Below are 21,797 nucleotides of genomic sequence, written 5' to 3'. Positions count from 1 at the left end.
TGCGCCTTATGTAAAAATAGTATTTGTTGGCTTGTCCACTATAACAACAGGTTCAAGCGTAACCAGATACACTTGCTTTCAAGATAAAACTACTTTCAACACGCACTAATCCCGTGTCCCTGTTGCTAGAGTAGTGACTTCAACTAGCTTTGGCTGCTATCTATTGGAAAGGAATGGTAACTACACTGGGCAGCTAGTTGGCAGAGTCAAAGTAGACTACAATAATATATGCCATTTGGCAGACGCCTGTATCCAAAGCGAACTGGGTACAGATCATAGAAACAGGATTACAATTTTGATATCATGGTCAGTCCTTGCATCTATACTGTGTTATTGTTTCTACTGCTGATTGCCATTTAAGAAGTTAAGATGCAGATTAAATGCATACCAAAATATGTTACAGACACTTTAAAAATGTCCCATTACTCAGACAGTTAGTGAATACACAGCATCCAGCACAGCAAACAATCAATCACTCAAATGTATTTTACAAAAGCCCTTTTTACATCAAAATAATAAATGTCAATTGGCTTTTCATAGCTGAGTATTCACAGGTTGAGAGAGAGAATCGAAACAGCAGGACTGGGACAAGGTAGCACAACCGTTGATGTGGAAAAACAATTCCACTCCGATGTGTATCTTTGAATTCGCTGTTGAATGGCCTGCTCTTTCTTCATTTTCGGAACACCAGCCCGCTCCCCCAAAGTGATCGATAGTACATCTTGGCTCGCACTGTGATGATTGTGATTCTGAGCTCTCAGGTTCATACAGCGAGTTCTGGTCTTCACTGATCTCACTCTCCATCAGCTCCATATGTGGCCGATAGGGGCAGGACTCGGTTGTATACTGATGGTCGTGAGCGCAATCCTGCTGGGCTCCGAACTCTTTAGTGATGGTGGACCTCTTCTCCACCGCAGCACAGGATCACTCTGGCACCTAGGGGTCAGTTTGGCATGCTGTACTAACCTGCACAGTCTGCTCCAGGATGAAAACATTTTCAGGGATGAAGATGTCTTCCTAAGACAACTCAACCCAAATATATCAGTTGGCATTAACAAGCTTCCTGTCTTGTATGCTTTGTCAACACACACACACACACACACACACACACACACACACACACACACACACACACACACACACACACACACACACACACACACACACACACACACACACACACACACACACACACACACACACACACACACACACACACACACACACACAGAGCAAATACAGGGACATTTATTTTTCAGCAAACATGAACTATGTCAACTTCAGTCTAGCTAAATGAGGTGGAGCTAACAAAACATTCCAAAAACAAATCTGTCAACAAAATGTCTTACAGTACTTGACAATCTGAGGTGGAAGCTATATTAGCTACAGTAACTACCTAATAACAGGGGTAGAAGGAGGAACTGTTGCAATTTTAGTTGCAGTTGAGTTGCTTGCTAACGTTATTTGCTGGGGGGTGTTAGTACACAAAACACTTCAGACGCAATTAGCTAGTTACCTTCAACTAGAGTTGCAACAAAGTTGTCCAGTGTCTAACGCTAGCCTAGTCAACAACAGTCATGACCGGTTAACATTAACGTTACCTCAGGCTCCGTTGCATTGACTCGCATTGACTCCTCCATTCAGTCGCTTTTGCTTGACTCCAAAGTCAGCGATGTTGATGATGGTCGGTCGGTAACCACTATACCATAACCCTCAAAATGTCAAATGTCAAACTCCCGGTTGCTGCATCGAAAGTGCCCTTTATCGCGAAGTCTGCCTCCGCGAAGTGCTGTCTGCAGATCCTTCTAGCTCGAGCTGGCACATTCTTCCTCTTCAGGACATGGAGCCACTTCTTCAAAAGTTGTGGGTCCTTGGCAGAATGGTAGTTTACCAAGGGATTTTTTTTGCTGCCAATTCATACAGCCTGGCGCTATACAGTTCATGTTTGAATTACTACTTGTTGTTGCCATCATCGTTGTCCGCACCTAACCTTACTCTCTTCGATTCACTCTCCGGGCTAAAACTCAATACCACAGACAATTTGCTGATTATTGCCAGTGACGCACTGGCATCAGTCGTTACTATGGCAATTAAAAAAGAGCGCTGACCATAGCACAAATAAACCTTGTTGACGATCAAAATACTGAATACAGAGATGTTTTTTATGTTAAATGCACATGTTTAGTATTAGTGGATTGAATACATCTCTTTGCTTAGATGTACTTCCTAAAGTGTTTCCATTCCCCTTTAAGCCTTGACTGTGGTGCTCTGGAAACAGAGGGAGAATCTTAAAGGTGTCTGAAATGGCACCCTATTCCCTATATCGCATACTACTTTTGATCAGAGCCCTATTCGAATGTAGTGCACTACATAGGGTATAAGGTGCCATTTCAGATGCAGACTGTTTGATACAGTGTGTTATTGCTGATTGATTTTCTTCCTCTCTCATGTCCTTTCCCTTGACTCTGACCCTTGTATGGAACCTGAATCTGCTTCTATTTCTGTCTCCACAGCTAGCCAGGCCAGAGATCTGTTGTCTAAGATGTTGATTATTGATCCAGCCAAGCGGATACAAGTGGACGAAGCCTTACAGCACCCCTACATCAACGTTTGGTACGACCCTGCCGAGGTGGAGGCGGTGAGTTGGAAAAGCAATGAAGGATTTAGAATGACGTCATCCTATGTGGATGAGTCTGTACCCAGCTAGCACATACAGTACCAGTCAAAAGTTTGGACACACCTACTCATTCCAGGATCTTTCATTATTTTTACTATTTTCTACAAAACTATGAACTAACACACATCATGTAGTATCCAAAAAAGTGTTAAACAAATCAAAATATATTTTATATTTGAGATTCTTCAAAGTAGCCACCCTTTGCCTTGATCACAGCTTTGCACACTCTTGGCATTCTCTCAACCAGTTTCATAAGGAATGTTTTTCCAGCAGTTTTGAAGGAGTTCCCACATATGCTGAGCACTTGTTGGCTGCTTTTCCTTCACTCTGCGGTCCAACTCATACCAAACCATCTCAATTGGGTTGAGGTCGGGTGATCGTGGAGGCCAGGTCATCTGATGCAGCACGCCATCACTCGTCTTGGTTAAATAGCCTTTACACAGTGTGTTTTGGGTCATTGGGCTGTTGAAAAACAAATGATAGTCCCGCTAAGCGCAAACCAGATGGGATGGCATATCACTGCCGAATGCTGTGATAGCCATGCTATTTAAGTGTCCTTTAAGTGTCACCAGGAAATCACCCCCACACCATCACACCACCTCCGCCATGCTTCACGGTGGTAACCACACATGCAGAAATCATCTGTTCACATCTGAGGTGCAGTTAACTCTAATGAACTTATCCTCTGCAGCAGAGGTAACTCTGGGTCTTCCTTTCCTGTGGTGGTCCTCATGAGAGCCAGTTTCATCATAGCGCTTAATGGGTTTTGCGACTGCACTTGAAGAAACTTTCAAGGTTCTTGAAATGTTCCTGATTGACTGACCTTCATGTCTTAAAGTAATGATGGGCTGTCATTTCTCTTTGCTTATTTGAGCTGTTCTTGCCATAATATGGACTTGGTCTTTTACCAAATAGGGCTATATTCTGTATACCCCCCCTCCCTTGTCACACCACAACTGATTGGCTCAAATGCATTAAGAAGGAAAGACATTCCACAAATTAACTTATAACTAGGCACACCTGTTAATTTAAATGCATTCTAGGTGACTACCTCATGAAGCTGGCTGAGAGAATGCCAAGAGTGTGAATCTCAAATATTAAATCTATTTTGATTTGTTTAACACTTTTTTGGTTACTACATGATTCCATATGTGTGAGTAGTTGTGTCCAAACTTTTGACTGGTACTGTAATGTTCTGAGAACCATATCTTTCTTAGAGCTTGGTGAAAGCGTGGTTGTATTTTACATACAACCTTCCCACAACTTTCTGGGAATGGTGCAGGATAGTTGTTTGGCTTTGGAAAATTCTCAGCACATTTAAGGAACTTGACAAAAACAAATGTATTTTCTTGGTATTTCATTACTAACAGTTATATAAAAACACTCCGTTTTTAGCATCAGCTAAACTTATTGAAATATTTAATAAAAGTTTTAAGGAAGTTATTCAATTAATAAAACTTCACAGGAAAACAATCAATTAACCAGAGTAAATCGTTCTCAGAACATCCCTGCAACCTAAAAATAAAGGTTCCCAGGAAGTCAAAATGTTCACTTCTGTTTTCAGAACATAAAAAAAAAAAAAAAAATCTGTTTTACCTGTCAAGAAAGGTATGGCTTTGTTCCCATAACCAATGTGAAACCAAAAACATACGTTCCCACAACTTCCAAGGCACCAAATGTGCTAGCTGGGTAGCCAGGATGAGAGTGGCAGCCTTATAGATTATTATATATTTTTTATTTAACCTTCATTTAACTAGGCAAGTCAGTTAAGAACAAATTCTTATTTACAATGATGGCCTACCCCGGGCCAAACCCTAACCCTATTGTGTAATCATAGAAACATGTTCGCACGTTACTGACCATCATGTACTGTAGATGCATCCCAGCAGGCTAAACTGATTGTTTTGCCTGCTGGAATGTGCATGAATCCTCAAATAGGACACATACACACAGTGTCGATACTTTTGGAGAATACACTACAACCTCCTCCAAGGGTTGTGAATGATGGTAGTTGTGTGATAAGGACAGATCTTACTGGAACATAATAGCCATAATAGCAGGCATTTCTTGAGGTCCACTGGTTATGTGCTTATGTATTAAGTATAGTCATTCCCTCTTGAAGACCTTTGTCATTATGAGATGATAGTGAGATTGGGAAAAAGCCATTTGCAGGCTGTCTCTTGCTTGATGAATTCTTTAGATGCAACACACACAAAGTAGGCCTATTTGCCTATGCAAAATGAAATACAGTATGATTGGCTTTCCCTGAACTGTAATACAAAGAAATTATAAGCACATATATATATATGTTCCCAATAGTGAAATGTAGTACAGTGCAATCAAAAAGTATTCAGACCCCTTGACTTTTTCCACATTTTGTTACATTACAGCCTTATTCTAAAATGTATTAAATAGTTTTCCCCCCTCAATCTACACACAATACCCCATAATGACAAAGCAAAAACAGGTTTTGAGATGTTTTTGCAAATGTATTAAATAAAAATTGATATCACATTTACATAAATATTCAGACCCTTTACTCAGTACTTTGTTGAAGCACCTTTGGCAGCGATTACAGCCTCAATTCTTCTTGGGTATGACACTACAACCTTGGCACACCTGTATTTGGGAAGTTTCTCCCATTCTTCTCTGCAGATCCTCTCAAGCTCTGTCAGGTTGGATGGGGTGTCGCTGCACAGCTATTTTCTGGTCTCTCCAGGGATGTTCGATCGGGTTCAAGTCCGGGCTCTGCCTGGGCCATTCACGAACATTCAGAGACTTGTACCGAAGCCACTCCTGTGTTTTCTTGGCTGTGTGCTTAGGGTCGTTGTCCTGTTGGAAGAAGAACTTTTGCCCCAGGCGGAGGTCCTGAGCAGTCTGGATCAGATGTTCATCAAGGATCTCTCTGCACTTTGCTCCGTTCATCTTTCCCTCGATTCTGACTAGTCTCCCAGTCCCTGTCGCTGCTAACCATCCCCACAGCATGATGCTGCCACCACCATGCTTCACTGTAGGGATGGTGCCAGGTTTCCTCCAGAAGTGATGCTTGGGTTTCATCAGACCAGATAATCTTGTTTCTCATGGTCTGAGAGTCCTTTAGGTGCCTTTTGGCAAACCTCAGCCGGGCTGTCATGTGCATTTTACTGAGGAGTGGCTTCCGTCTAGCCACTCTACCATAAAGGCTTGATTGGTGGAGTGCTGCAGAGATGGTTATCCTTCTGGAAGGTTCTCCTTTCTCCACAGAGGCACTCTGGAGCTCTGTCAGTGACCATCGGGTTCTTGGTCACCTCCCTGACTAAGGCCCTTCTCTCCTGATTGCTCAGTTTGGCCGGGCGGCCAACTCTAGGAAGAGTCTTGGTGGTTCCAAAGTTCTTCCATTTAAGAATGATGGAGGCTACTGTGTTCTTCGGGAACCTTCAATGCTGCATAAATGTTTTGTTACCCTTCCCCAGATCTGTCCCTGTCTCGGAGCTCTACGGACAATTCCTTTGACCTCATGGCTTGGTTTTTGCTCTGACATGCACTGTTAACTGTGGGACCTTATATAGACAGGTGTGTGCCTTTCCAAATCATGTCCAATCAATTGATTTTACCACAGTTGGACTCACAGGATGCACCTGAGCACAATTTCGATGCTCATAGCAAAGGGTCTGAATACTTATGTAAATTAGATATTTCTGTTTTTTATTTTTAATACATCAGCAAAAATATCCCAAAACCTGTTTTCGCTTCATCATTATGGGTTATTGTGTTTAGATTGAGGACAATTTAAAAAAAAATCTTTTTTAGAATAAGGTTGTAACAATATAATACTTTCTGAATGCAGTGTATATTAGTTTGGATTTCAGGCTACGACTTATATAAAAATAAGTGTATAAATGCCTCTCAACAAGATCAATTAATAAATTGATCAAGTTTATTGTTACTTCCTTATTTGAGATCGAATCACACTCCTTCACTATAATATCTTTCTTTGAAAATAGGAATATGCGTTTTAAAGTATTATATGACCATGTTAATGTATATACTTAATTTGTAGCATGCCTCATTCTTTTGTTAAAACATACATTTTAGTTTATCATAGCAAATATTACCAAAAAGTGATACCCTACATGATGATGTTAGTTGATGTAGCATATATGATGATGTATAGATGTGATATACAGTATATATATTATATTGGCCATCTATGACATTACAATTTCCCTGAAACCAATGTTGTACTGTTTTTTCCCCCCTCTCTATTGTCATTTCATGCTGATGAAGGCCAGGGATCTCGTCCAAATATCAATGGTAAATAAAAACTGTCCTACCTCAAGAGAAATATATATCATACAACATATAGAGCATTGCAAACATGATATGACCACTGTATAAAACTGTACTACATATATTTTGGGGCGGCTGTCCAAAACCCAATCTTCAGCTCTTTTTCAATGACCTCTTAGAAAAATTCTGCTACCTTTTTGGTTGTAAGTGTACAGTATATAGGACAGCATATAAAAACTGTACAGCATATAGAGCTTTAGAAATATAATATGACCAAAGTTGCACCATCCGAAGAAACCCCTCAGTACATGTTCTATGAGGCACACACATAATGACTGCTAAGGGAATTTATAATGAGTTATATTACATTTTATGGTGCATTATAACACTTCCTTTAAGTTGTTAGAACAACTCTTACAGAGATGATGTGGCAGAATATATATGTGCTGTGTATGTGTGGCTTTCTCCTCACTAATGGAAAGCAATATAGGCTGGCATGCCTATAGGATGTTAGACAACAACATAATCATATGGAAATATGTGAAGGGCCTGGTCTGTAGGCTCTACAAGTTAAATATTATTGTTATTACTACATCCCCAGAGGAGGTGTTGTCCTTCTTCCTGTCAATCATCTAATCATAAAGGAAAACTAGAGTAGATTGTCTTAGTTGTTCAGAGATTCATTGTCATGAAAGAGGCATTGTAAATTGTTGTAAGAAATATCTTCATTTTCTTTCTTTCTTCATCTCAATTCGGTAGCCTATTGTCATCCCAACCCACCTCTGTATCTTACCATTCTTTGTTCTCATCATGATCTCTGTTCTACTTTTACTTGTTCTTTACACTTGTTCTGTGCAGTGAATTGGTTTGGCTGTTCAAACATCTCATGCAACTGATGCTGAGAGTGTATGTTATGTCCCCTCTGCTGATTTACAGAACTCTCATTCATTGTGTGCGTGCGTACGTACGTGCGTGCGGCTACTACATATTTTGTAAAGATGGCTAGTGTTGCACATATTTAGAGCTTGTGCCATTTAATTTATAGTTGAAACTTTAAATTGTATTGTTTAAGGGATCATTTAAATGCTGTCATGATACTGGCAGTTCTTAGATATCACCAATCTCTTAGCCATTTGGAAAACCAGGTTCAGCAAACAGTCAATTTATTTTTCTCCCTCCAGCCTCCTCCTGCTATCTACGACAAACAGCTGGATGAGAGAGAACACTCTATCGATGAATGGAAAGGTAAACATGTCATATTCCTTTATACTTACTAATTCTATTGCTATGGATGCCTCTATTGGAGTATCTCTGAATAAGGTAGGATCCCTGAATAAAGGCTCAATTATTTGTAAGTTGTAACGTTTGTGGTCTCTAGGGAGACAATTCCCAACTTACATTCACTGCTGTTCTCTATTCTCTTGTGTATCTAGTTACCTACTGTAGAAGCTTGTCAACAATTAAGTTTTCCTATCTGTTTTCTATTTGTTTCTGTTTACTAACTTTGTATATTAGCTTTTCCAATGACCTTGTAGCCTTCCCATGGTAATTAGACTTACAACAGACAGCTAGAGCAGAGAATAGATTTCTGTGCTGGTATTTTAACGTTTTTTCCTCCCTTTTTCTTTCTGTCTCTCTCTCTCTCTCTCATGCTCGCTCTCTCTCTCACTTTTCAGAACTAATCTACAAAGAGGTGATGAACTTTGAGGAGAGGACGAAGAACGGGGTGGTGAAGGGACAACCCTCTCCCTCAGGTATTCTCAGTGCATAACCTAGTCCCTCTGTAAGTTGATTTAATAATACTGTATAATCACTGGGTTCTTCTTGTAACAGAGAAATCCATCTGTGCGTTGACCCATGCGTCTTTGTCTCCCATCTTGTTTTCCCAAGACAAATATAATTGATAGGCTTCATAAGTGTTATATCTGTAGGAATTTGTACATGAGTAATTATATCTGTATGTAAAAGTATCCATCTAAACCAGGGGTGGGCAACTCCAGTACTAGAGGGTGTGATTAGTGTCACACTTTTTCTCCATCCCTAGCAAACACAGCTGATTAATCAAATTGCATTCTAAACTGAAGATCATGATTAGGTGATTATTAGAGTCAGGTGTGTTAGCTGGGGCTGGGGCAAAACTGTGACACCAATCAGGCCCTCGGGGACTGGAATTTCCCATCCCTGATCTAAACTGTAGATTTGGTAATTTTTGACCACACTTGCATGTTTTGTGTATGATCAGTGATTCATCTTTATTTGAATGGTATTACCGTATACAATTAAGTGTTTAGAAAGACATATCTGTGACTCCACTCTATATTGAGTAACAGAGCAGTGTTAATGTGTATTGATTAAAAAGGTTGCTATCCACCTACTCTATGCAAAAGATCATGTAGGCTATGTATATGTTTTTTCACATCTGTGTATGCACTGTCACATATCATGATTTAAGGCTGGGGTCCTTGGTCCATACTCTTCTAGAATTCATCTCATTTTCAGTAAAAAATACAATATTGGAGTGTTTACCAAAGCGGCAGCTGCGTGTCATTCACCTGTATGGCCACTGTGGAGCAGTGTGGAATCATGATGGCACAGTATTGGTAACATTATTATGGCGTCCATCCAGAGTCTAGTGTTGCTGAGAGAGGAAAACAACTTGCCTCGGTCGTTCTCTGCAGCAACTTTCTGCAGAGAATGTTTTCGGGATGGCTTGGGATCTACAGACATGCCTGTTAAGGGCTCTTGGACAGTGATTAGGCTAAACTGCTACATTGGGATTGATTTAATACACAGTGCGATACTGTAGCTCTCTCCCTTCACCCCCCCTCTCTTTCTGTCCCTCATCTCTCTACCTCTCCCTCTCTCTGTCTCCCTTCCTCTCTAGAACTCTGCAATTAAGCAGATGGGTATTCCTAGTGCTGAGGAGAGCAGAGGACAGACGCAGTGCAGCTGAAGAGCCCCAGATGGCAATATTTCACAGCAGTAGCAGTACCAGGCTCTTTCAGCACCACTTGGCTCAGGGCTTACATAGATGGATAGCATTAGAGTAAGCATGCTATTCTGTTATTGGATACAATCTATGTGTGAACCATAAATTGTGTTTTGCCTACCTGTTTTATTGGAGGTCAGATGAAATGTCTTCCACTGTCCTTTAATCACCCGCCTCCCACTGCTACAGACACATAAACAGGAGATTAATGGTCTGCCTACATATCACCGCACCATTGGCATGCTCTGGACCGAGAGGGATCGTTTTAGCAAGCCTTAGCAAACTCACTTTTTCTCTTAAAACCTCTCTGGGATATGTGGGACGGTAGCGTCCCACCTGGCCAACATCCAGTGAAAATGCAGAGCGCCAAATTCAAATAAATTACTATAAAAATTTAACTTTCTTGAAATCACACATTCATGATACCGAATTAAAGCTACACTTGTTGTGAATCCAGCCAATGTGTCAGATTTCAAAAATGCTTTACGGCGAAAGCAAACAATGCTATTGTCTGAGGATAGCACCCCTGCTAACAATCACAGACCATCATATTTCAACCCTCCCGGCGCGACACAAAACGCAGAAATAAAGATATAATTCATGCCTTACCTTTGACGAGCTTCTTCTGTTGGCACTCCAATATGTCCCATAAACATCACAAATGGTCCTTTTGTTCGATTAATTCCGTCGATATATATCTAAGATGTCAATTTATTTGGCGCATTTGATCCAGAAAAACACCGGTTCCAACTTCCACAACGTGACTACAAAATATCTCAAAAGTTACCTATAAGCTTTGTCGAAACATTTCAAACTACTTTTGTAATACAACTTTAGGTATATTTTTTTAGGTATATTTTTTTACGTAAATAATCGATAAAATTGAAGACGGGATGATCTGTGTTCAATACCGGAGGAAAACAGGGTGTACAGGGTGCATGCTTTCTGGTCACGCGCCTCTAACAAACAGTACACTTCACTGGAGCCTCATTCTGAACATGGCTACTTCTTCATTTCTCAAAGGAAAAACCTCAACCAATTTCTAAAGACTGTTGACATCCAGTGGAAGCGATAGGAACTGCAGGAAGATCCCTTAGAAATCTGGATTCCCAATGAAATCTCATTGAAAAAAGTGACCTCAAATGTTTTTTTATCTGAATGCTTTGTCCTCAGGGTTTTGCCTGCCAAATAAGTTCTGTTTTAGTCACAGACATGATTCAAACAGTTTTAGAAACTTCAGAGTGTTTTCTATCCAATATTAATAATAATCTGCATATATTAGCTTCTGGGACTGAGTAGGAGGCAGTTTACTCTGGGCACGCTTTTCATCCAAATGTGAAAATGCTGACCCCTATCCTAGAGAAGTTAACTGGCTTGTTACATTTAAATTTAGTCATTAGCAGACAGATACAGAGCGACTTACAGTAGTGTGTGCATACATTTTTCATACTTGTCCCCCATTGGGAATCGAACCCACAACTCTGGTGTTGCAAGTGTCATGATTAACCAAGTGAGCAACACAAGACCAGGTGCAGTAGGTCTTTTGTATCTGGTCATCTTACTAATTCTTTGCTGTCTGATGCTTTGTCAAGGACAAAGACTTGAGGTTTGCTAGCTACCTACGGTAGTTTAACGCCACAGATTCAACAGGAAGCTTAAATGTCTGCTCCGGGAAGATAGGAGCATACAAAGAAATAAAACTGTTCTATCGCTATGGGAGCATAGGGCTTTTACAAGAACCAAACACCTTTTGTGTTCCTACTTGCTTAAATATTTGTATCTTTAGTTTAAAATTCTGCTCTTTAACTTGGTCAGTTTCCCAAACTCGGTCCTGGGGCCCCCATGGGTGCACGTCTTGGTTTTTGCTCCAGCCTACACAGCTGATTCAAATAAACTCATTATCAAGCTTTGATTATTTGAATGAGCTGTGTGGGACACCCTGAACTAGGTGACCCCTCATCTATTTGTTTTCTGCTAATGTTTTTAGACAACCATGTCATAGGGGGCAAGGGGTTACCCATTCTGCCATACCATGTTATGCTGGTGTCAAATCCAGCCCGGGAAAACAGAACGAGCTCAATCAGATTTTAATCTACAAGAAATTATAGATAGGGCTATTTAATTTAACTTCAGAGCAAATGGCTCTATCTAATCCTCTAAAGGAAAGATTAATGATGACCTCTTGAGTTCTGCATATTACAATAAGATGTCTGAACGAGTCATATCAAATTAACCAATTCGTAACCCTGTGGGAGAGGGAAGTAACTTGAGGTAACATTCTTGGTGCGAACAGAAGCCACTGGGGACGAGTACAAAATCTTAATCCAGGAAAGGAATGACGGGCCAAACCCAAATCTCTCTAGTACTGTAAATAGATATTCCCACTCAACCCGGTCGAAAACCTTCTCAGCATAAAGAGAGATGACGACCTCTGGCTGTCGAGTTGAGTGGGCAGAATAAAGAACTTTAAATATCTGCCGCATATTATAGAAAGATTGCCTTCCTGAGATAAATCCGGTTTGGTCAGAGTTAATTATATTAGGCATCACTGTCTTTAAACGGCACGAGAGGACCTTAGTGAGAATTTTATAATCGCAGCACAAAAGGCTTATGGGGCGGTATGAGCCACAGTCTAGGGGGTTCTTGTCCTTTAAAGAAAAATAGAATGGGTCTCCTGGGTAAATGTCTGGGGAAGTTTCTGACTAGAAAGGATTTCATTGTATATTGAGCTGAGCCTAGGGGATAGTTTAGAGGAGAATGCTTTATAAAATTCAATAGGGAAGCCATCAGGCCCAGGAGCTTTACTGCTCTGCATGGACTGGATTGCCAGAGTAGCTTCATCATCACTTATTGAGGCATCCATGTTAGTTTGTTCATCTGTATTGAGACAGGGGATGTCCAGATTGTCTAGAAATGCATGCATACGAGATGTATCAGGAAGAGCCACTGATGAGTATAGAGCAGAGTAGAATTGCTTAAATTGATTGTTGATTTCTTTGGGGTTGGTAGAAGTTAAATCAGCTGCAACACACATTTCAGGTATGGTGCTGCTAGCAGCGGATTGTCCAAGCTGGTGAGATAACAACTTGCCAGCTTTCTCTCCGTGTTCATAAAATGTCTGCCTCGACTTAAACAGAAGCTGCTCCGTTTGTTCAGTGGAAAGATTGTCAAATTCCGATTGGTGTAGCAGTCTCTTTGTAGAGTTCAGGAATCGGAGAAGAGGCATATCTGTTGTCCACATCTAGAATGAGTTGAGATAGCTCCGATAAGCGTTTAGTGCGCTGTTTGTCATACGCTGTGTATGAAATAATTTGGCCCCTTAGATATGCTTTTAACGACTCCCACACAGTAGAGTGAGACACGTCAGGGGTGCAGTTGATCTGTAAAAAGACATCAATGTGAGTTGATATGTATTTTTTAAAGGCACTACAGTATAGTAGTAGTGGGTCAAGTCGCCATGCGCGTTGTGACGCAGTATTGTCCGGAAAGCGGATATCTAGCCGGACAGGGCTATGGTCTGAGAAAACTATGCTGTGATATTGGATATTAGTTACAAAAGGAATAATTATATTGTCCAGCAGGAAAAGGTCAATTGTAGTGTATGAGTGGTGGACTGGCTCCTGCGTCATGGATAAGACAAATTATAGAATTATAGAAATTTGTTGATCACTGCACCTGATTTTGAAATTACATTGTTGGGCTTTGGTCTGGATCTGCCTAGACTTGGATGTTATACACAATTAAAATCTCCACTCTGTATCAAATGATGAGAGTTAAGGTCAGGTAGTGTTGCAAAGCATCATCCCAATTAGGACCATAGAGGTTAGCCAGAACAACCTGTGTGTTAAAATATTTCTCCATCACTATAATATATCTGCCATTAGTATCTGAAATGACTTTGGAGGAGACAAACGGGGTGCCTTTTCTGATAAGGATGGCTGCCCCTCTGGCCTTAGCACCAAAGTTGGAGTGAAATATTTGGTCTATCCATCCTCTCTTTAGTTTATCATTGTTGCGGTCCGGACTTGTGCATACACTCGGCTACGCTTGACCACATGGTTAATTCCTTTTAAGTTCCAGCTGATAAAGCAAGTGGAGCTTAGAGTATGTGAATTAGGCATAGTAATTAGAAATTAATGTTAGTACAATCACATGGCCAGTGTGCTGAAAGGTCAGAGTAACAAAATATAAATTACATTTAAAAAACTGCTAAAAACAACAAAATACCCAGAAGAAAACCTTGGACCCCCATGCTTGGCCTTCCCCCTGTTGGAAGGCTGCATCTACCTCTCCTAGACTAGAGCAAAATACTACCATGTTAAACCGAACCTCAGTAGAGCTCTATCTAGGGTGAACACAATCAAGTTTACACATAGGGAAGGGATTCTGGAGGGAACCACCTCAGTTACCTTATGTATCTTATGCAATATGCATATTTGAAGGATAATAAAAATATATATTAAAAAAAGGAAGCAAATATCCCCCGTGACCAACCCCATCCACTTGGGATGACTTAAAAAATATATTTAAAAAAATGATTGGAAAACAAACCCAGTATAATTCAACATTTGTATGAATGTAACCCTCGGTTAACCTCTAACGAGTCACAAACCCGGATCCGGGAACCCCCCCATCAAAAAAGCTGACTAGCATAGCCTAGCCTAACGCCACAGGGATATCATATAACATAATTTTCATGAAATCACAAGACCAATACAGCAAATGAAAGATAAACATCTTGTGAATCCAGCAATCATTTCCGATTTTTAAAATGTTTTACAGAGAAAACACAATATGTATTTCTATTAGCTAACCACAATAGCAAAAGACTCTACCGCATATTTTCACCATTTCTTTACCGCATAGGTAGCTATCACAAAACCGACCAAATAGAGATATAATTAGTCACTAACCAAGAAACAACTTCATCAGATGACAGTCTTATAACATGTTATACAATAAATCTATATTTTGTTCGAAAATGTGCATATTTGAGGTATAAATCATAGTTTTACATTGCAGCTACCATCAAAAATATCACCAAAGCAGCCAGAATAATTACAGAGAGCAACGTGAAATACCTAAATACTCATCATAAAACATTTATGAAAAATACATGGTGTACAGCAAATGAAAGATAAACATCTTGTGAATCCAGCCAATATTTCCGATTTTTTAAGTGTTTTACAGCGAAAACACAATATAGCATTATATTAGCTTACCACAATAGCCAAACACACAACCGCATTCATTCACCGCAAAGATAGCATTCGCAAAAACCAGCAAAAGATATAAAATTAATCACTAACCTTGACCAACTTCATCAGATGACAGTCTTATAACATCATGTTACACAATACATATATGTTTTGTTCGAAAATGTGCATATTTAGAGGTACAAATCTTGGTTTTACATTGTGAATACGTAGCCAAAATGCACAAAATTCTCCGGAGATATTTTGGACAGTCACCTAATCTAATCAAAGAACTCATCATAAACTTTACTAAAAAAGACATGTTGGACAGCAAATGAAAGATACACTAGTTCTTAATGCAATCGCCGTGTTAGATTTTTAAAAATAACTTTACCATAACAAACAGTTTACTTTATAGCGAGACAGCGCCCGCAAAAAGGAAGGAAAATAGGACTAAACATTTTCCACAGAAATACGAAATAACATCATAAATGGTTCTTACTTTTGCTGAGCTTCCATCAGAATCTTGTACAAGGAGTCCTTTGTCCAGAATAAATCGTTGTTTGGTTTTAGAATGTCCTCTTCTCCTGTCGAATTAGCAACATTAGCTAGCCATGTGGCGCGAACATGCCCAAATTCTCCTGACGCAAAGAAAGGAAAATTCCAAAACTCGCAATAAACGTATGAAGTGCATGTATATCCATAGATTTCAGGCAATTGAATAGGAAGGCCCTGGAACAGAGCCTCGATTTCAGATTTTTCACTTCCTGTCAGGAAGTTTGCTGCAAAATGAGTTCTGTTTTACTCACAGATATAATTCAAACGGTTTTAGAAACTTGAGAGTGTTTTCTATCCAATAGTAGTAATAATATGAATATTGTACGATCTAGAATAGAGTACGAGGCCGTTTAAATTGGGCACGATTTTTTCCAAAGTGGAAATAGCGCCCCCCTATTGACAAGAAGTTTTAAACATCCTAATAAGCCAGAACACCGGCAAACGTTTATTCATCTTAAAAGCATTACTCTCCACTCACCAAACTCTTGCTTACAAGATGAGACTGAAACAGGGCTGCCTATTGAAAGACATTTGCCTCAAATATATTTATATTGTATTCGAAATGGTCTGGCTACTATCCATACTGTGTACCTATAGTGCATTAAAATACTGTACTGTACTGTCCTGTAGCCTAAGCATGTCTGTATATTTGCAGAAATTCATCACCATCTAGTGGTAAAAAGTTGCACATGAATGTCACCCTGGTCTGTAATGTTTCCAAAGACAGGTAGGTAGATAGGGAACCACATCTTTAAACATAAAAGTATTACATTCTTATTATTACACTAATATGATATTATTGTTTTTAAGAAGATAGCCGACAGAGTACCCCAACCTTAACTCGCCTCACCTGTCTGGTGACACACTGTGATGTGTTTGTATGTGGGGTTCTGGGTGTACTATTTGGTTGTGTTGTGACCGAGTGTCCAGTTTCTGTGTGGGGTTATGTGTCACAATAAGGGTTGTGACTGACTGAGACTGTCCAGTAGTGTCTGTGGCAGGGCTGGGGTCAATTCCATAAAAATTCCAGTCAATTCAGAAAGCAAACGGAATTCCAATTCCACATTTTTCTAGTAAATTTGAATTTGAATTTCAGTGTACTTCCTTAATTGACTGGAATTTAAATGGAATTGACCCCAACCCTGGTCTGTGGGGCTCTTAGTTCGTTGTAACCCGGCTGTCTGTTGATTCCCTCAGCACAGGTGCAGCCGTGAACAGCAGTGGTGAGAGCCTCCCTTCCCCCTCCATCAACGATATCTCCTCTATGTCCACCGACCAGACCCTGGCCTCAGACACTGACAGCAGCCTGGAGACCTCCGCAGGACCCCTGGGGTGTTGCAGGTGACTAGCAGCCTGCCTGCGCAAACCAATGTTCTTCAGAAGGTGAAACGCAACAACCAACCAACCCACCGAAACCTGAAAAAGAACAAAGATTATTAAAAAGAAAAAAGTATCATATTAAAGGGATTTTTAAGGAAGCGTATAGAATAATGATTATGAAAGTTAAGCCTGCATTTTCATTCAAAAAGAAACCACAAAAGTATAAGGAAAAAAACTGAAATAATAAATGTATGAACTTCTAGTTACTTTATTTATACACCCCATCCCCCCCAAAATATGGCACCATTAAAAACAAAAACACTGAGACAGTCATGTTTCTGTGAAGTGTAAATTGACTGGCTGCTGGTAACCCAATTTCTTGCAAGCGCCTGTGCTTCAGTCGATGTGGCAAGGTGGGCCCTTTTCATACATTACTGTACAGCAATATATAAACCTCCATTCACTTTCCCCTATGTGACTGTATTGCTATGTTTTAATAACCTCTAGGTTTGGTCCTTTGGTTTGTCTCCTGTGTGGGTGACAGATTGGTGTGTTTTCATGTAATTATTTCCGCAGGGGTTAGTGCTAGTGCTCGACACTGCATAGCACCCCCGCCCTTTGTAAATATGTAATTCTGTACAGCTGTGAGCTAGGCACACAGACAGACAGAGAGTGGGACTGACGGCCAGTACTGGAAGTTCTTCTATAGCACACCTTGCCACATGACATCACCACCTTGACCCCTGACATTTGACCCCTAACCTTTCACCCCTTGCCTTTTAGTCCTGCTGCATGATTACAAAATCTAACACTAATTATATGATAAATTACAACTATAAATACTTTTGTTTATAATACCACTTAACGTAATTGAACTTCTTTTCAACCATAGTGGTGACGAAACCTGTGGATGGGGAGCTTCGGTTGATGATGGATATATAAATATACATACAGTGTGTGATCTTCTGCAGGAGCAGGGCTGAGCAGGTTTGGGTTCAATTCCATTTAAATTCAGTCAATTCTGAAAGTCAACATTTTTCTCATTGAAATGCATTTTTATTTGTTTTATTTTACCTTTATTTAACTAGGCATGTCAGTTAAGAACAAATTCTTATTTTCAATGACGGCCTAGGAACAGTGGGTTAACTGCCTTGTTCAGGGGCAGAACGACAGATTTTTACCTTGTCAGCTCAGAGATTCGATCTTGCAAACTTTCGGTTACTAGTCCAACCACTAGGCTAGGAAAATTGGAATAAGAACTAGAATTGACTGAATTGAAATGTAAATTCACCCCAACCCTGTTGCTGAGCTGGAACCTTAAGTTCTCGTAGTTGGTTTGTGTTTTTGTGAAATGAAATTATATATCTCTTCTGACTGCATCCCTGCACCACTCCACTGGCTGTGGACAGTCCCACCCCAACCAGGGAGGTCACTCACTCTGTTTCTGTGTCACTACTGTGGTGTGAAGGAGAGAAGTTCAGGAGACAGTCGCCTTATATGTATGTTACTGTCGGAAGCACAGAACAGTTTGGGGTGGGTTTACCTCAGTTTAGTTTTGTTCCTCAAATCGCATCCATTTTAATTTACATTGAATGAGTACTCCCTTAATGCCATATTTTGTCAAAAGGGAATCCGATGATATACAAACTACCTATAAAACCAGTAATGTTAAACATAATTTTTGACTGGAAGTTTATTTATTATTGATTTATTTATTATTTTCATAGACTGAATCAGAATAATGGGAAGTGCCTTGTTTGGAATGATGCCGTTTCCTCATCTTAGATATACAGTAATAACAGCGATGCGTGCACTGAAATTAAGCTAAAGATCGACGGACCCCATTACTGAGATGCTCAATTGAGGTATTATTTGAAGTAGAATCTGAAGTTGGTGTCTGTTAGGATTGCAATATTTATGGTAACTTTCCAAAAATTCTGGGTTTTTCCGTAAATCTCAGTTGGAGGATTCCCAGTTGGAAGATTCCCTCACTGCTAATTCCCTTGTCCAACCAGGATTTTCTGGAAAGTTACCAGAAATGTTGAAACCCGAGTGTCTAGCATGTCCTGTTCAATCTGTTTCCGCATGATGTCGCACCCATTGTCTACACATACTGTTGATGCACATAGTCACCACTACTGACCGATGCCCATGTCCTCCCTATTGGAACTATACTACGACCATTACCATGTTATTGTTGCATCTTTGAATAACTAAATAATGTAGAATTTAAACCTACTTTTTAAAACACAATGGACTTGTTATCAAATCGTCATCATCATATAAATGTTCTTCTGACCTATATAGTTACCTAGCAACTGAGCAGAATACCTCCTAATTTGTACGGTTTTGTTTTGTATCTGTAAATGTCTTATTTGATCAGTGTCCTTACATTTCAATAAAAGGGATGAAATAAATCAGTTTTACTTTTGTTTGTATAGTGTATATAAGCATGAGATCCATACGTGGTAGTTTAATCTACTACACTTCTAGATTAAGCACAGTTTACGGAAACATTGGGAGATTGGTTGGGATAGCAGCAATGTTTCCTTGTGTGTACTTGTCTTGTTATTATGACATTCAAATTGTTAAGGCATTCCTGCATGTTTGTTGCAAGCCAGTGCATTAGCAAAAATTTATAACTTTCTTGCTTGCATGGACAATACCATATAAATAGATATGTCATAATTAATAAAAACCTATAGAAGTAATATTGATAGTCACGTTTCAATTAGAATTACACCCTTATTTCTAATGTCTCCATTCTGTAAATAAGTGGGCAAGTACTTGTAAGTACTGTATACAGTACAGCGCAGTCATATACACTTTAAAGAGCTAATAAAGTGCTAAACGGGGGTTCTGATATGTATCCAGGATAAGGCTTCCCGTTCACAGGCTCTAAGAAATGTTTTAGAACGGGGTAGAACTTTAATGTATATAGTATTTTAGATCAATTAACAAAATGTTTCTTACCACTGGTTTATGCTGCCCTACAAAGTCAAAACCCAGTAACTACAAATTTGGCCAAAAATCTTTGATCTGTTGAAATGGCCAGGTATATTATCTGATTTAATGTGGTATTTCGTTTCCTGACACAAGAACAAGCCAGTTGATCAGAATATATCATGGAGTATCAGAAATTGCCATCTGTCTAGACAGAAAACTACTTTGAAGTCAGATTATGCAGTAAACATTTTTTTGTAGATACTGCATTTTGCCTTTGTAGAGTAGTATGGTGGGAATTAGTTCATACTACACACAAATCAGACAGAAGCTTGATGTGCTGTTGTACATTTTCCACTGGATGTTTTTAAATATAACAACCCACACGTTTGTCATTATTATTACTGAAGTGAAGCGGGTCCTTGTTTTGAATGTCTGAATGTCTCACTAATGTCACGCCCTGGCCTTAGTATTCTTTGTTTTCTTTATTATTTTAGTTAGGTCAGGGTGTGACATGGGAAGTTGTGTGTTTTGTCTAGTTTAGGGTGTGTGTATTGTTTAGGTGGTTTTGTATAGTGTATGGGGTTATGTTCAGGAGAGAGGTCTAGGAAAGTCTATGGTTGCCTGGTTTGGTTCTCAATCAGAGACAGCTGGTTATTGTTGTCTCTGATTGGGAGCCATATTTAAGGCAGCCATAGGCTTTAGGTGATTGTGGGTAATTTTCTATGTTGCATGTGTGCACTTAGTTCGGTTTAGCTTCACGATCGTTTGTTTTGTTCATTTTGTAAGTGTTTGTTTTTTCCCTTCATTAAAAGAAGATGTATTTTTCACACGCTGCGTTTTGGTCCTCTCTTCCACGTCAAGACGATCGTGACAACTAACAACTAAAACTGTACAGGGACGATCATTAAATGCAATTTTTTTTATTTGTTGTGAACCTTTTATCCTACGCATACAATAAAAAACATCTTCAAATTTCTTCAGAAAAGTACATGTTCTAATGTGCTCGAAGTGGGCCTATTTTATTCCAACTGCTTCTTTTAGACAGCCAGCACATCAGAATTTACTGTAGGTGTCAGAAATTCATGTAAAGGATGTGGTTTCCTACTACACCTATGACTTCTTCAAATAAATCAGCATTTGTCAGCTGAATTTAATAGGAAAAGGCATGTGGGCAAAGGGCGTTATTTTTAACAATGTTCTCAGATGTTTTGGGCCTTAACTTTGTACACTATGTTATGAGGACCCTCAGGGCAGAGGAGTCAATGTTTAAGTTTAAGTTTAAAAAAAAAACTGTTGTGTGTTCTTGTTGTGTACATTTAACAGTATTGTGGTAGAGTATGTAATTGGAAATATGATGAGGGGTATATACAGTGTATTTGTGTACAGTCACATTAAAACTAGAATTAGACTTGGTTGGGACATTATGGTTGGGGAAGGGGTATCAATACAGAATGATCATTTCTGTAATTAAAGACCCTTCAATATGACATGCATTTGATCTGAAAGTGTTTGTGAAAGACCTACCACACAAAAGCTTTTGGACTAAATTAAATCTTGCCTTTACAGTTAATTAATTGTCCAAAAAATGTATATATGTATGTGATTGAAAATAAACAAACTTTGAACTTGGGAATGAGTATGCTTTTTAAAAATATTTCTTTAAGAGAATGTTTTTATCTGCGTGTGTGTGCACACTATTGTCGTTGGCCTTTCAGTGCTGCCTCCTGTCCATCTCCCAAATCTCCCTTAAACAGGGCAGAGTTGGCATGGCAACAAAGTTTCTCGTTGAGTTTGGTATGTCCCAAATAGCACCCAGTGTTGTTGCGGAGACCTTATCATGAGT

General features: G+C 39.5%; 1 protein-coding gene across 10 annotated transcripts in view; it reads left to right on the top strand.

The window, feature by feature from the left end:
• LOC139544473 (mitogen-activated protein kinase 10-like) overlaps positions 1-21,583 on the top strand; it is a 108,781-nt gene extending 87,198 nt beyond the window's left edge. For 5 of the 10 annotated variants that reach the window (XM_071351601.1, XM_071351600.1, XM_071351599.1 and 2 more), the window contains 5 exons: positions 2,514-2,638; positions 6,944-6,970; positions 8,128-8,191; positions 8,623-8,700; positions 16,891-21,583. In XM_071351601.1, coding sequence (XP_071207702.1) covers positions 2,514-2,638; positions 6,944-6,970; positions 8,128-8,191; positions 8,623-8,700; positions 16,891-17,033 — 437 coding nt within the window. In that variant the 3' untranslated portion in view covers positions 17,034-21,583. Of the gene's footprint in view, positions 1-2,513; positions 2,639-6,943; positions 6,971-8,127; positions 8,192-8,622; positions 8,730-9,830; positions 9,993-16,885 lie in introns of all 10 variants that reach the window. The other 5 variants (XR_011668880.1, XR_011668879.1, XM_071351606.1 and 2 more) reach the window with 5 other exon arrangements.
• The last annotated feature ends 214 nt before the right edge of the window (positions 21,584-21,797 follow it).

This window comes from Salvelinus alpinus, chromosome 18, assembly GCF_045679555.1.
Source record: "Salvelinus alpinus chromosome 18, SLU_Salpinus.1, whole genome shotgun sequence".
Lineage (NCBI taxonomy): Eukaryota > Metazoa > Chordata > Actinopteri > Salmoniformes > Salmonidae > Salvelinus > Salvelinus alpinus.
Note: the sequence above shows the minus strand (reverse complement) of the source record. Positions and strands in the feature narration are given on the sequence as shown.